Source organism: Oreochromis aureus, linkage group 13, assembly GCF_013358895.1.
Source record: "Oreochromis aureus strain Israel breed Guangdong linkage group 13, ZZ_aureus, whole genome shotgun sequence".
NCBI lineage: Eukaryota > Metazoa > Chordata > Actinopteri > Cichliformes > Cichlidae > Oreochromis > Oreochromis aureus.
In genome coordinates this window covers 26,620,740-26,635,220 of record NC_052954.1, presented here as the reverse complement: position 1 = coordinate 26,635,220, position 14,481 = coordinate 26,620,740, and the positions used below count along the sequence as shown (strand labels likewise).

Here is a 14,481-nt window from a genome sequence, read left to right as displayed (position 1 = left end):
TGGATGTTTTTTTCAGCATGACAGTGATCCCAAACACACTGTGGATAGTGCATACCTGCATAGAAAAACATACAGTCATGGAGTTTAACATTACAGCATCATCTTGGCAGAGAACAGAACAAAAGCCAGCCAACACCCAAAGAAGAGCTTTGAATATCCTCCAAGAAGCTTGAAGATCTATTTCCAAAGGCTACTTAAAGAAATTACAGGGAGGCTTGCTGAAGAGAGTTCGGCTGTATTGAAGAATAAAAACAGTCCTATCAATACTTCACTTTCAAGCTTGTTATTCTTGTACAAAACATTTCAATAGCAAAATATAAGGAAATGTGGGCGGCGCAAGACTTTTGCTGAGTTATGCACCTGATCCGGGCAGTGTGCTGTGCAGTTACTACACACATTAACTTGGATTAACATAAAAATAAATGAACTCTAACAAGGCCAATAATTTCCTCTTGGGTCACTGTTTAATGTAATTAAAAATAAATGTTTCAAATCATCAACTATAAATGAACAGAAGGTCAGTGGAAAGAGCAATACCCTCATCTACAATAATGGTTTGCAGGACAGAGGCACGCACACACACACACACACACACACACACACACACACACACACACACACACACACACACACACACACACACACACACACACACACACTTTGCAATGAATTATAAAACAAGACTCTCTACCTGAGTTATGTCACTTTTCACTGTCAGCAGCTCTCCTTCCCTCCCACACAGTCTGTTGCGGCTGAATGGAGCCATTTCTCTCTGGCTTTCTTTCTACTTCAGTTAATGTTTATATGTGCCCTTTTATCACAGCCTTGGTCTCACTATTTGGCTCTTTGGTCTTTTTTTGATTTTTGATTTTCTGGCTCAGTATGTTTAGGTGCCAATTACTTGTCCTGCAAGCATCTGAGGGGCAGAAATACCAGCACATTAGCAGACTGCTAATGTCTAGTAAAGATAAAATATCTACTGCATACAGTTTAAAAACAATTTGATCTAACACAAGGAAAATATGCACTGTTCCAACCTGTTTTGACTGTCTTATTATTCTTTAAGTGCATCCTAAAGGGCTCGGTGTTCACACCGGGATATATGCAGGACACTGCTAGTCGGGAATGTTTTCAATAACTCATTGTTTTATAATTTAGCATCCATTTTGTGAAAACAGTGCTTTAGGAGACAAGATAATGACTGGTGAACTTTTGTTCCTACATGCTCAATAATATGCATAAAAGCAAAAATCATGTCCAATGAAGTCATCTTAAAGGGCTTTTATAGCAAGAAAGACAGAGTTGTTCAAAAACTATGGATTTAATTCATTCATTTACTTTTGCAATAGCATTAAAAATGTCAACTTTCCCAGTTTTCAAAGGGAAAGGGTTGCAAGGGAAAATGTGTATTCCCCAAGTGGTTGGCAGTGTTTTGGTTGGTAGCATGTTGCCTGCAGTTTTCTGCTACTATCTGTAGTACAACTTCAAAAAGCAAAGTTGTACCTCAGTACTCCAGCCAACATGCTTCAGCCAACATCACTTCCATTCAAACGGCAGCAGTAATATGATACTGACAGGTGGTTGCCATGGGGTCACTGACTGGTCTGTATTCCTGTGTGAGTGGAGCTTCAGCATTCATTTTCTTAGCAACTGCCATCAACCTTCACTGACCAGGGAATACTTGTTTTTTGCTCATGACTGAGGTTGCCAGGTAGTCGTTGACCATCTGTAGCCCTGTGAGGCTGGGGTCTTATTCACTGATCCTAAAGTGTCACCGTGTGATTGTCACATTTGTTAGTGTCGTAGCTGACCACTAACTATGTTGTACCATAGATAAAATTCTAAAAATTAGTTAAAAAAACCCACATTTATAAAGCACCTTTCTATATAACGATCACAAAGGGCTTCACAACAACAATCAGCCAATGAGGAACAAGCAACGGATTATGATCAGATAACCAAACTGCACCCTCATCTCTCTATCTCAATCTTCTACTTATGCCTGACTTGCATGCTCTCTTTCGCCTCTGTTTATCAATGTCACACCTCAGTAATGTGTCATACTGATAAAGTTGTTATACTGAAGTAAGTTCTCAATTTTCTCTTTTCATTCTTGGTCACATTTGGTTTCTACAGCAATTTTGTAATTGTAATTTGTAATTGAATATTGTGTTACCCCCCTTCAGTCGTCATTCTTCACTCAAATATGACTAAATGGCATTGTGAGTCTGTTCACATCATTTGGGGCATGTGTTTGATATCCTTTGGCATTCTCTGATATTTATTGGAAACTTTGTTTTCTTCCACGAAACAATTGCCTTTTGGGAGTGTATATAAAATCATAAAAACAAAATGAATGAGCAATTTAAAATCGCATAAAATAGCGTGTGATAAGGTTGGGCAGCTAATCACTTTCTTAACATCAGGGAAGAATAGCGAGTTTAAGGGTTTAAGAAATAAAAATTGATTTGTGGTGTGAGATGGGCTGAGGAACAGCTGTTTCTTGAGTCATCTTTGTATATACATAATATGGTCTATTCACCCACGCCACACACAATCAAGCTTTTAATAGGCCAACTTTATAAATTGTAGTAGAGGACAACTAATGCATTCCTCCTCCCTCTATCTTAATCTTCTCCCCCATGGCTTACTTGCACACTCTCTTTCCTCCATGTCTTTCTATGTCACTCTTCTGTTATGTGTCATACCGATAAAGTTGTTATTCTGAAGTAATTTTCTCTTTTCATTCTTGGCCACATTTGGTTTCTACAGCCAATATGTAATCGAATACTCTGTGTTACGTCCTTATTTTATCCCCTTCAGTCTTCATTCTTCACTCAAATATGACTAAATGGCATTGTGAGTCTCTTCACATCATTCAGTGCATGTTTGATGTCCTATTGACATTCTCTGATATTTATTTGGAGCTTTGTTTGCTTCCACAAAGCAATTGCTAGCCTTTTGGGGGTTTATATAAAATCATAAAAACAAAATAAAATCACACAATGCTGAAGAAATGGAAGGCCAAACAAGCTAAAGATACTATAGGCGCTGCTCCACACAGATATCAATATTTTTATTTCTCACCCTACTGTGGTAGTAGATATCTCTTATTTGTAGTTGCTCACTGGGCATGCCCAAAAGCTGTGATCTCATAGGTCTAGGAAGAAGATAAGAGACTGCAGCTCTTCTCTACATGCTTGCAGCCAAGCAGGATGCGTTTCCATGACTATGTCTGCCTGTTGGAGTGTGTCCCTTAAGTGATATGGTCAGTGCTCCTGGGACTTGTGAAAATCATGCCACTGTCTGTTCACACAGATTTATAGACACACATTCAGACTCTAAAAAACAAGCGCACAGAGGTTTGAAACTGATGTGGCCAAACAAACTGTTTGCCAGAAAACCCCAGAGTTAAATAGATCACTTCCCATTACAAAAGAACAGAAAGAAACACTTTATAAATGATGTCAAGCTTCATATGTGTCTGTTACAAGGGTTGTGAAAAAATGCTCAAGCACATTGAAATCAACACAAAAGGGGCACAGTCCTTACAACAGGACATCAAGGAAAATTTGGCATATATAAAGACCAAAAGACACAATATATGCACAGAATACCACAGAAATAAAACAAACAAACAGTGGAGACAACTGCATGTCAGTCATCCATGTACCTTCAAACGTGGTGCTGTGATTTGTGCTGCTCGTTAGCGTGTTTCTTTGACAATTGTAATTTGACTCAAACCTTAGACACAAGACACCGTGGTTGTTAAAAATAGGCAGAACTCAAATTTTGAGAGAACCCTAGGACTTTTGAAGAACCTCCCCGCATTTCTGAGGACATGTCCATAATCTTCAAAGCCTCGTCTGCCGATAAAACAGATTTTAGCTAGCTCCTACATTCTTTGATCAAATAAAACCAGGGACCGTTTTCTACTGTACTCTGACAGCTTTGAGACTGATTGTGTGTGTTTGGTGTGTCTATCAGAATTCATGCTGGCATGCTCATGTTTATATTCATGTTCCACTGGTCCTGTCATCCTGTCTGTCTAGGGCACACATTGAAACATACGCACACAAACAGACTCAGGCTGTCAGGCACCAGAGTCACAGGAGAGCTTCAAGTAGACACTTGACAGTTAAACTGGGCTAAATCTTTTCTCAGTATGACATAAAAAAACTAATTAACCTAACTTTGTTATTCAAAACATTTTAATTACTGGTGAGATGGTCTTTTATTGCATGCAGCAAAGACTCATGCCATCCATGGATATGCTTTTGAATTTGCTTTATTTGTGCTGTCAAAGGTTTTGAGCAGCTGTCACATAGAGCCCATCAGTGAATTTCCTAGTCTGCCTATCTTCACTCAAGACAGACAGTAAACAAATAACAAATCAACGGTGACTCAACCATTCATTGTGATTCATCATCTAAAGAATGGAAATTACAGTTTGTGCACAAAAGAGATAGAAAAGTGGTGACATAAATGTAAGAGAAACAAAGTTCTTTCTTTTTGCAAACACCAGCATGAGAGTCACAGTTGGTAAAATTCTTCTCTCTGATGTTTGTCAAAAGCACCAAATCCCATAACAAAACTTAAACAAAGCATCAGCATTAGTTTAATTAGCACTCAGAAATAAAAAAAAAAACTAAATCTGATGCATGAACGCACAATACAAAGACTTCTAAACATTCTCAATCTGCGTATTTGTTCTTGTTGATAACATTTGTTGCCACAAAATTCTCTTGTGAACATAAGTAGAATTCCATTTCTGTGGATTTATCTTCTTTCTGTGTTTTTTCCTCGAATACCTGTTTCCCTCGGGTGTGGACCCACTCCCATAAATAACACACCCACATGGACCGGGTGATGAACAGCAAGATGTGGGTTTAGTAATTAGAGGGCAGTGAAGTATGGAGTGGTTGTACATCAATCTCTTTTACCTTGTTTCACTTTTTTCCGATCATTCCCTGTCTTAACAGTCCCTCTCTGTCCACTTGATTTCCTTTCCATTGATTTTTTTGTCTTCATCTAGTTGTCCCTTTGTTTGCGTCTGTGCTCTTCAGCCAGTATTGTTCATTGCATTTAAACAAAACTGTTCAAAACTAAACCAGGGCTCACATGTTCATGCAATCAATGTGTTTGTTGTTAGTTAACCACTTATCAGCCACCATATCCACTGGCAACCCACTTAAGATAGATTAAGATCAGTTTCTTTTCATGGAAACTGGCATACTCAAAGGAAAAAGCTTGTGACACAATAATTGCAATGCATATTTGACACCTTTTGGTTTTTAGTTTAATGTCTGAAAACACCCTTTTTTGGCAGGTGGCTAATTTTAACCTAAAGTGTATGAATCCCAGGAGACTTGCTGGATTTGAAAAGTGTGTGATAAGCTTGGGTAACTAATCACTTGCTTACCATCAGGGAAGAATAGTGAGTTCCAGGGTTTTAAGAAATAAAAATTGATTTGTGGTGTGTGGGCTGAGGAACAGCTGTTTCCTGAGTCATCTATGCATAGAATATGGTCTATTCACCCACGCTGCACACAATCAACCTGCTAATAGGCCAACTTAATAAATCTTAGTAAAGGACAACTAATGCAGCACATCTGTGACATCTCACGTCAGTATACACGTCAGCCACATTCCTTCCTCTACGCAGAAGGATAAATAAAAAATGCATTTCAGTGAAAGTGAAAAATTCACACTTGGATACAAGAATTTTGCTAAACTAATCTGCTGAGTGAAACATCACCCTCTGATCTTTATCTCTGCTGTGCACCCAGACACTACAGAGACAGACAATTAATGTTTACGGGTCAATTTCAATCATATAAAAACATTCAAGCATTGGAGCCAGCCTGCTAACGCATCAGCTTGATGTCGCCTCTCGGCCTCGACTTTTCACACTAACTACAAATAAACTAAAATCAGGCAGGAAAATAAATTCTCACACTATTCCACAGATTTTTCACACCTATGCACATATGTGTTTATTCATCGCTCAAATTATGCACAATGGGAAATCATTGTCATTGGGACCTTTGCACTCATAGTTTGTTTTCTTACTGGACAAGACATATGGCCTGATCCTTTAAGAAATGCTCACATTTTGAAACACAACACTGCAATTATAATGATAATAAGGATGAAATAAGAGCAAAAACTGTAACAGGCCCCTTAAATGACAGCCTGGAAAAGAAATGAAAATAATGCTGCTCTCTAATGTGGATGATTTGGCCCTGCATTGTAAAGACACAGTGTTAAATACATGCATAATCTCCGGCTATCTTCCAGCTTGTCTGGGGAATATTCTCCATGAGCCACACAATGCCAAAAAAGACACACACAGAGGGAAACAGGTCATTGTACACACACGAATCACAGTGACATTTGAAGGGAAGTTAAAAACTGGCTGAATGCAGGTTTTCTGATTTGAGATGAATGTCATGGATTTGGAAGAATTAGGTTGGGACTGTGTGTCAGTGTAAGTGCCAAATTGGTTACAAGATCTGGTGACCTTAAGGTCAAGACTTGGCAGACTTTAAATGTCTTTACAAAGCTGCAATCTCAGAAGAAAAGCTGTGCAAAATTTGCACCCTCCCCATCGTTTTTTTGCCAACATACTCTCTGGAGGGCTTCAAAGGATGAGATCCTGATTGACTATAAAACTTGAGTTTGGGAGTCAGGACAAGGATGACAACAAGATGTTGTCTCAGTGTTTTTTGTTTAAGATGAAGGAATATTTGAGGCTCATTTAAAGTATTTATAATCTCAAATTCAATCTAATATGCTTGAGAGGAGATAAGACAAAGTAGGGAAGGATAATAGAGAGAGGGATAGAAAGAGTATTAGAAGCAGAAAAAGACAGACAGACAGACAGAGAGCGGGAAAGGAAAGGATAGAGATGAGATTAGACGAAGCCAGCTTATCTCTCTGTGTGTTAAATCCACAGTATCAGTTACAGCCGCTCTGGACTTGGTCAAACCAGCGGTGTGTGTCTGAAGAGATGAGCTGCCAAGTAACAGCACGTCTTCATCTGGGGTCCTTGTTTGTGTGTGTGTGCGGCAAGTTTGGAAAAAATGTGTGTGAAGTTCACGTCATTTGTTCACAACAACACAAGATGTCCAAAATTAGATGTGTGAGATTATTGTGTTTCATTTCATTTTGTTAAGATAATAATTGCCCTTTCTTATTTTTATTCTCGTCTTTCTCTCTTGACACCTTTTAAAAGCCTGAAGGAGAGTTGTTGGAGCCACATTGAATCATTTTCCTTATGTGCTGCAAGTTTCGGGGCATTGTTATTTTTCACTGTTAGTACTCCTGCCTAATCTCTGACTGTAAGTGAGGAGAGCACACAAAAATAGAAATTGTGGTAAGTGTGGTAAAAGTGTGGTAAATTGGTATAAAGTGAAATATAAAAAAATGTGCCACTGTTTCAGAAATATAAATATTTCAGTGCACCTCTGTTCTTGCTATGAGCTACACCGAATAAGCCTTGAGCCTTATTCGATTTATAACTTCTTGAGCAGATCTATAGGAAACAATCCACAAAGATCTGACACAAGAGCCGAGAGATAATCCGTTCCATCACTTGATCCACCTAGTGTTTGCAAACAACTCATCACAAGAGGTGTCGTGTAAGGGTGGCCGTCAGAAAAGTCATTCTTAAGTACCCACGACTGGACAAATTTTAAGTTTCTGATTCAAATTGTTGTCAATATGTATGGAAAAAGTCAGGAGAGAGGTTCAATAGTGAGTGTCTACAGCGATTTGTAAAACATGGTGGAAACAGTGGTGGATTGGGGCAGAATTCCAGCCAGTGGTGTTGGAGATCTTGTGAAAATTGATGGAATTTTGAATATGGAAGAGGAAAGTCAGCTTGTGATCCACTGTGATGATTTTCAACATCTTTATTTTTATTTATTTAATTTATACATATCATTATATAAGATACTGTAACTTGTATAAAATAACATATCCTTTGGATAAGAGTCGTGCGGGTAATCCAAAGGATTTTGTGCTAACTCAGTAAGTTTGAAATATGTTGCGAATGAGTCTTGGTGCAAAACCCAGTGAATGAAGCTGGTGATAGTGAACGCAGGTGTGAGTTTTCAATTGATTACACCTAAACAAACATTTATACTTCGCAATAATAATATAGCAGAACAATTATTGTAAGCATTTTTCATACTATACATGAAAAAGCATTTGTTTCTATTTTCATTTATAATTTTCACAGTGTGAAAATTATTTGTTCCATCAGTTATTTTGGCTTTATTGTGTTTTCCCTCTCCTTCTCCTCCGCTTTCATTTCCACTCTCAGTTGTTTCACAGCTGGATGCAAACTGCCAGTTTGATCTACAAGCAACCAATCAGCTCGTAATCTTAGACACTTTGAACTCACACAGTGCAATCAGCTGCAGGTTTAAAGGCTCAGAAAAAAACAATCAGTCTCCAGTCTGACATGATTTTGAACCTGATTTTGTTTGTCATATGTGCTTGTGTGGGCTTGTTTTTCTGTGTTACAGTTAACCTGTTCTAGTCTCCAAGCATTACAATTGTGGATTGTACAATAAAGTAAATAGTATGTTGAAACTGTACTCTATATGTGTGCAAGATGAACCAAGGGTGTGACAATAAAAGTCTGTCCTTTGGTGGAAGTTGCTCTCATTACCTTTAAACAGTTCTCTCTTTAAAAGACACACACACACACACACACACACACACACACACACAGCACTCTGTCAGGCTAGACAAGCTAATCCCAGATAAGAGAGCAAAGACAACCCTTTTCATTAATGGCATCAGCTCACCAACAAAGGCTGGCTGACAGGCTGGCTAACTAAAGCACAAACAAACACACGCACGCCCACACAGGATAAAGTTATTTGAAGACACTAAAGTGACTGAGAAAGATCCAGGCAAACAATGCCCTGACAGAAACCCAGTTTTAAATGCAGCAGCAAATACGATTTTTTGTCTTTAAATCCAACTTTGTATATTGATGTGCACAGTAATTATCTGTGACATTTTTATAGCAACAAATCAACGGTCCCATTTTAACTGTGTTAACAATGATTTACTTCTTTCTGATAGTAATTCAGCTTATATATACACAGTTGCTGAAATCCTAAACATTTCTGATGAGTTCAGGCATTCTAAGCTGTGGAAAAAGAATACAGGTTGGTTTATCTTGAATAATTGAAAATGTTTGCGTGCTGCATCCAGATGCACTGATTCAACTTTCTGATTTTTCCTTACGTAGATTATTGAGCATGCAGCGAACTTGTGCCAAGAAGGCAAATCCTAAAATGCTGAACCATCCCTTCATGTACTGAATAACACTGGTGTACTGAACAGTAAGTGCAGCTATACAGCATAGATGTTCAATAATTTTTCCGTCACTGTTACATATGCGCATTTAAAAAACTCAGTTGATGAAAATTATCAGTACAAAGCAGCCGATGGAGATTCTCTGGAGCTGAAAATAAAGCCAGCTCTAAGTCTTCAATGCACAACTTCAGCCTGGCTTCAAAAGGGAGTCAATCCCCATAGACTCTGATGTTAAAATGTCCCAGCATTACAGCATCGATGTTTTTACAAGCCTGCTGCATAAAACTAATTAACTAATAATAATAATAATCATAATCATAATAATGATGATGATAATAATAATGATAATTGTGTTGGGTCATGTACGGTTTGATTGATGTCCTGACACAGGGAGCTGATGCTGAGTGGTCTCTGCTAGCGTCACCTCAGCTAATTTGAGAAATTTTTAAAATACCTTTCGTGCCATTTTTAAATCGCTTATCTGATCTTTATAAAGTCCTTGCAAGAAGTTTGAGCTTCAGTTTTGTTGAGTGAAATTCTAACATCCCAAGTCCATTAATTAGGACTAGCTAGCTAAGTAGTTTATGGAGACAACTTGCTAACCAAGCTAACTAGCGTTTAGCTGATAAATTAGTACTCCACTCTTTTGTCCTAATATGGTTTCAAAACTAACATGGTGGCATATAATCATCTTACAATACAGTAATTAGCACCATATGCCATTTTATTATAAAATCTGCACCTCTTCTATGACCATTGTTAATTTCATCTGTCCCTGGAGTCAAGCAGTAGATGTGACAATGTCCAAATACTTTGGAGTGAACTAAATGTGCAATATGCTATACTGTCCGTTGAGCAAGACACTTAATAAAGAAAACAAAGCAAAGAAAGAACGAAACAAGACAAACAGACGCTGCTTAAGGATGTTTAAAGTTTAAAGAGCTGCAAAAGCTTGCCATTTGTTTGTGAATCCTTTTTCATATAAAATCCACAACAGAAGTGACTGACAAGAAATGACAGTCAGTCATACATAAAGAACAGATTACAGCTATACCTTTCTACTTGCTATTTCTCCTTTCTGCTTCCATTGATGAGCTGCAGTAATGCCCCTCTGCCTCCAGAGGGCAAATTCCCACAAGTAACCAGTGAACTGTGAAAATTCTGCAGTGAATCTGAAAAAATGCTGCCGTTCTCCCTTGTCCCTTTTCCCTCTGTCACTCTCTTTTGAACTGGGTACCTCTACTTTATTTATTGCACGTGTTCTTTTGATGTCTGATTTCCATTTTCATAGCTAACACATCCTTTGTCTTTATACATTTTCTTCACTCCTTGGATTATCTTTAAATTAATGCATATATTTTCTTTTCCACACTGTGCACGTTTCTCAAAGGCATTTTCACACTTCAGGCGCGTCACCTTCTGTTTGCATAATAATGTCTGATGCTTTCGCTCTTCACAGGACACAACCACCTGTGCTTATATCAGATCCTGGCAGTGATGTAACATTAGTTTTAAATATTCTTCCCCCAAGATTAAGATTATACACTTTATCTGGCTTCACCAGAAAAACAAAACACTTGCATTCTTCAGTTCTGTGAAAATTTACAAAAGCAGCGCAAACACACACACATGAAACAGGAACCTAACAAAAACTACACATTGCACAAACACCCATTCCCATCAGCATCTTTCATTACATGGCGTTTAGTGTCTTGATGCTGACAGGAATTAATGTTGTGTTTCAGCTGGTTATGTACCAGACGCTAGAAGCTTAAATTCACTGTATGAAATGTGGGTAGGGCCAGACGCTATTTTTTATACTTACTTGGTCAAGGCCTGCACATAAATCAGCTGCAGGCAACGATGATTCTTAACACCAATGATTTTCATGGCAGATTTAATCAACTGGCCAGTTTGCGATTTCAGATGAACTCATCCCACAGCAGATGATACTCTCTAAAACTGCCTGGCAGAAAACTATCATCAGTTTCTGTTCAACACTACAGAGCCTCTTTCTCTACTCCTCTCTATCCCCAAAACACACACATACACACATCCTTGTTCTTCTGCCTTTGTGGGGGCAGAAACACACACAGTCACTCTCATGATTACTCTCGACGTTATCACCCATCTGGTTAGTGTTTGTCCAAACCACACAGGCCAATCCACTATCCAGTAACCAAAACACACACACACACAAACACATGATGCCATGAAACCACGAAATTACTCTAATTTATTTTTAGACAGAGAGGGACATTTTGATTGAAGTTCCTGATATTTTAGGTTGCACTGATTGTTAGGATGCAGGGAACAGAGGACGTCTGAGAGCTCAACAGACTGTAAAACTGCAGCTGTTCATACTAAAAAGAATTTACACCACACTCTCTCACTCTCTTCCACACACACACACACACACACACACACACACACACACACACACACACACACACACACACATCTGCTTCATAAAACCTTCTCAGCTGACTCCAGTTAAAATCAGAGTTGGACACAGGGCTTCTGAATCTCGCCATTGGTCTTACCTGCGCTGACAGTGATGGCTTCTATGAACTGGTCTCTCCAGCTGTTGGTTCCCACCAGCAGAGCCAGGTTGGTCTTCTTTATCAGCTTGTCCACTGTGTTCTGCCAAAGGAGAGACAGATTATCAGTCATTTGCATCGAGCATAGGAAAACTCTTGGATTTCTTCACAGCATGAAACAAGAAACTGGCACTCAACTTTCACAGGAAATGCAATTTTTATAAATTTCCAGTGACATAATAAAGGTGAAAACACAAACATACTCTGTATCATGTTTCATACAACTCATCACTGAAGCTATAAGACGCACACTGCAGTGAAATATTAAAATTCAAGACTCTCTTACAGCTGCATCATTCCTGTGCATCGCTTTATACATTTTCCCCAGCCTTATACATGTGATATTTCTGCAAGAATTCAAAATATAGTTTTCACTGCCATTTATTAAATAAACATTCAGATCCACAGTAGACTTGTTTGTTTTTCTTTCTATACACGTCTCTGTTTACTTCCATTTTCCTTCCTATCCCTTTCCGTTGTTTCCTTCCATGTGCATTATTTTACAGTGTTTACATTTTTATTACAGTCTTCTTCAATAGGAAGAAGCTAAAACAGACTGAGGTAACACAAACACTCCAGCATGCACACACATATACTAATTAGTGCAGCACTGGGGAATGCACTCTCCTTTTCTGAGGGAAGCTGTGATGCTACTTGTGTTGGAGCTTAGGTGTGTAAATAGGGCTTCTTAGCTGTGGACACGAACATGCACAGACACATAGCCAGCTTTACTCTGCCTATTGTATGTGGAGTGTTCGCTTAACTGAATTCGCCTAGGTTTTATGTATAATGTGTCTTCTATGATTGCCATTCTATCATTGCATAATGCTGTTATTTTTATCACCTTTGCTTTCTATCTCATTTCTTCGCTCCCTCAGTTACTTTGGACTCAGTCAGACTGAAACATGCATATGCATGGGTTTCCTGTGTGTATCCATGTGAATTTCCCCTTTATTCTGGGAGGGCCCCATGGGACTGAGGAGCGTTATGTATTTTTCTTCTGAAAGACACATGAAAAGACTTGTTGACTCTGTGTTTATCTTAGAATGGGGTCAAAATAATCAAGATTGGTTTCACCATACAAATCTAACAGAGACAATGTTTGCTTTAAATGAGTGAAAAATAAATTATGTCAAGATCAAAAGAAAGTAAGTACTAGTGAAAATGATACTTGAGATAAAAGCTGCAATTTGCACAATGTAAAGTCAGTATTTTGTGGCTTATGTAATTTAATTGTAACTAAACTAAAAATAAATTGTTGTTTCTTTGGATGACAGTAATTACATAACTAGATAAATGACTTGAGAATGAATAAGTTAATATTTTGGGATGACAGTTTTTCATACAATACTTTTCTCATCTTCAGTCAGTAAGCTGAACTGGAGTTTAGTTTTAATCCTCCAGCAAGTGGTGCTATATAATCCAGTGATGATTGAGCTAAAAGTCAAAAGTGAAATTAAAAGATAACACAGTCTGACAGGCATAAAATTATACTTTTGTATCAACATAATTCCCAATGAGCTTTTAGCCAAAAACCGGTATACAGGTCTGGAGTGAGTGCCTATACCCATCTGTAGAACAACATGGAGGCTGTGACATAGAAATAAGAAAGCTTGCCTAATACAGTTTAGGGTGTGTTGAAGAGTAAATGTAGTCATATGTAGATTGCAGTTCAATTTCATGAGAAGTGTAGAAATTCTCATGATTTTGAAAGTCTTATGAGAAACTTTTTGCCTTCTAGGCATTTCCATTTCTAGTCACACATTTCAAATTGCTCCAGCCATTTCTCATTTTCCCAGCAACATATTTAAAGAAATAAGCAGTGGCTCAACACTTTATTATTATTTATTTATTTATTATTATTGCACTATATTAAAAACACAAGGGTAAAAACATTGTAAAACTTTTTTTTCCTTTTAACCTCCTATCCTTGTTCAGTCTCTAATGTCACTCCACATCTGCCAGTGGACAGTACTTCAGATAACTATAGGATCTCTTTACACACACACATACACACACACACACACACACACACACACACACTGAACTACTTGACAAACTATAGTATCCTGTCAAGTGGCAAGCTATTAGTGGGTGCTATTAGCTGTCTTTTTAGAGTGATTGTGTAGGTGGAGCAGGAGCAAAGAACATGCATTAGTACACACAGTCCCACACATACACACACAAATGTAACATGGATGGTAATTACATCTGCACTTGTCTTAAGAGTCTGTGTGGGTGAAGGGAAAGGAGGAAATTAAGCAAACATAACAAATATCCAATTATTTCCTATATGTATCAGAAAAATTTGTTTGTGCGTGAATATGTTATATGAGCTTTATTTTAATCCTTTGTTGCCCTTTTGTGAACATATTAGCATATTACTACACTCGCAATAGACAATAATAATAATCATACTAACAATAATAACTTTATTTGTAAATCACAATCAATTACTTCACAGTTTGACTAAAACCACACAATAAAAATAAGCATACATGTTCCAGCATACAGACATGCAGTCAGCAATATGGTCTTATAT

At 38.0% G+C, this 14,481-nt stretch overlaps 1 protein-coding gene across 5 annotated transcripts in view; it reads right to left on the bottom strand.

The window, feature by feature from the left end:
- Positions 1-14,481, bottom strand: part of slc8a1b (solute carrier family 8 member 1b) — a 148,696-nt gene that overhangs the window by 14,934 nt on the left and 119,281 nt on the right. For all 5 annotated transcript variants that reach the window (XM_039621683.1, XM_031745586.2, XM_039621681.1 and 2 more), the window contains exon 7: positions 11,883-11,982. In XM_039621683.1, the coding sequence (XP_039477617.1) occupies positions 11,883-11,982 (100 nt within the window). The remainder of the gene's footprint in view (positions 1-11,882; positions 11,983-14,481) is intronic.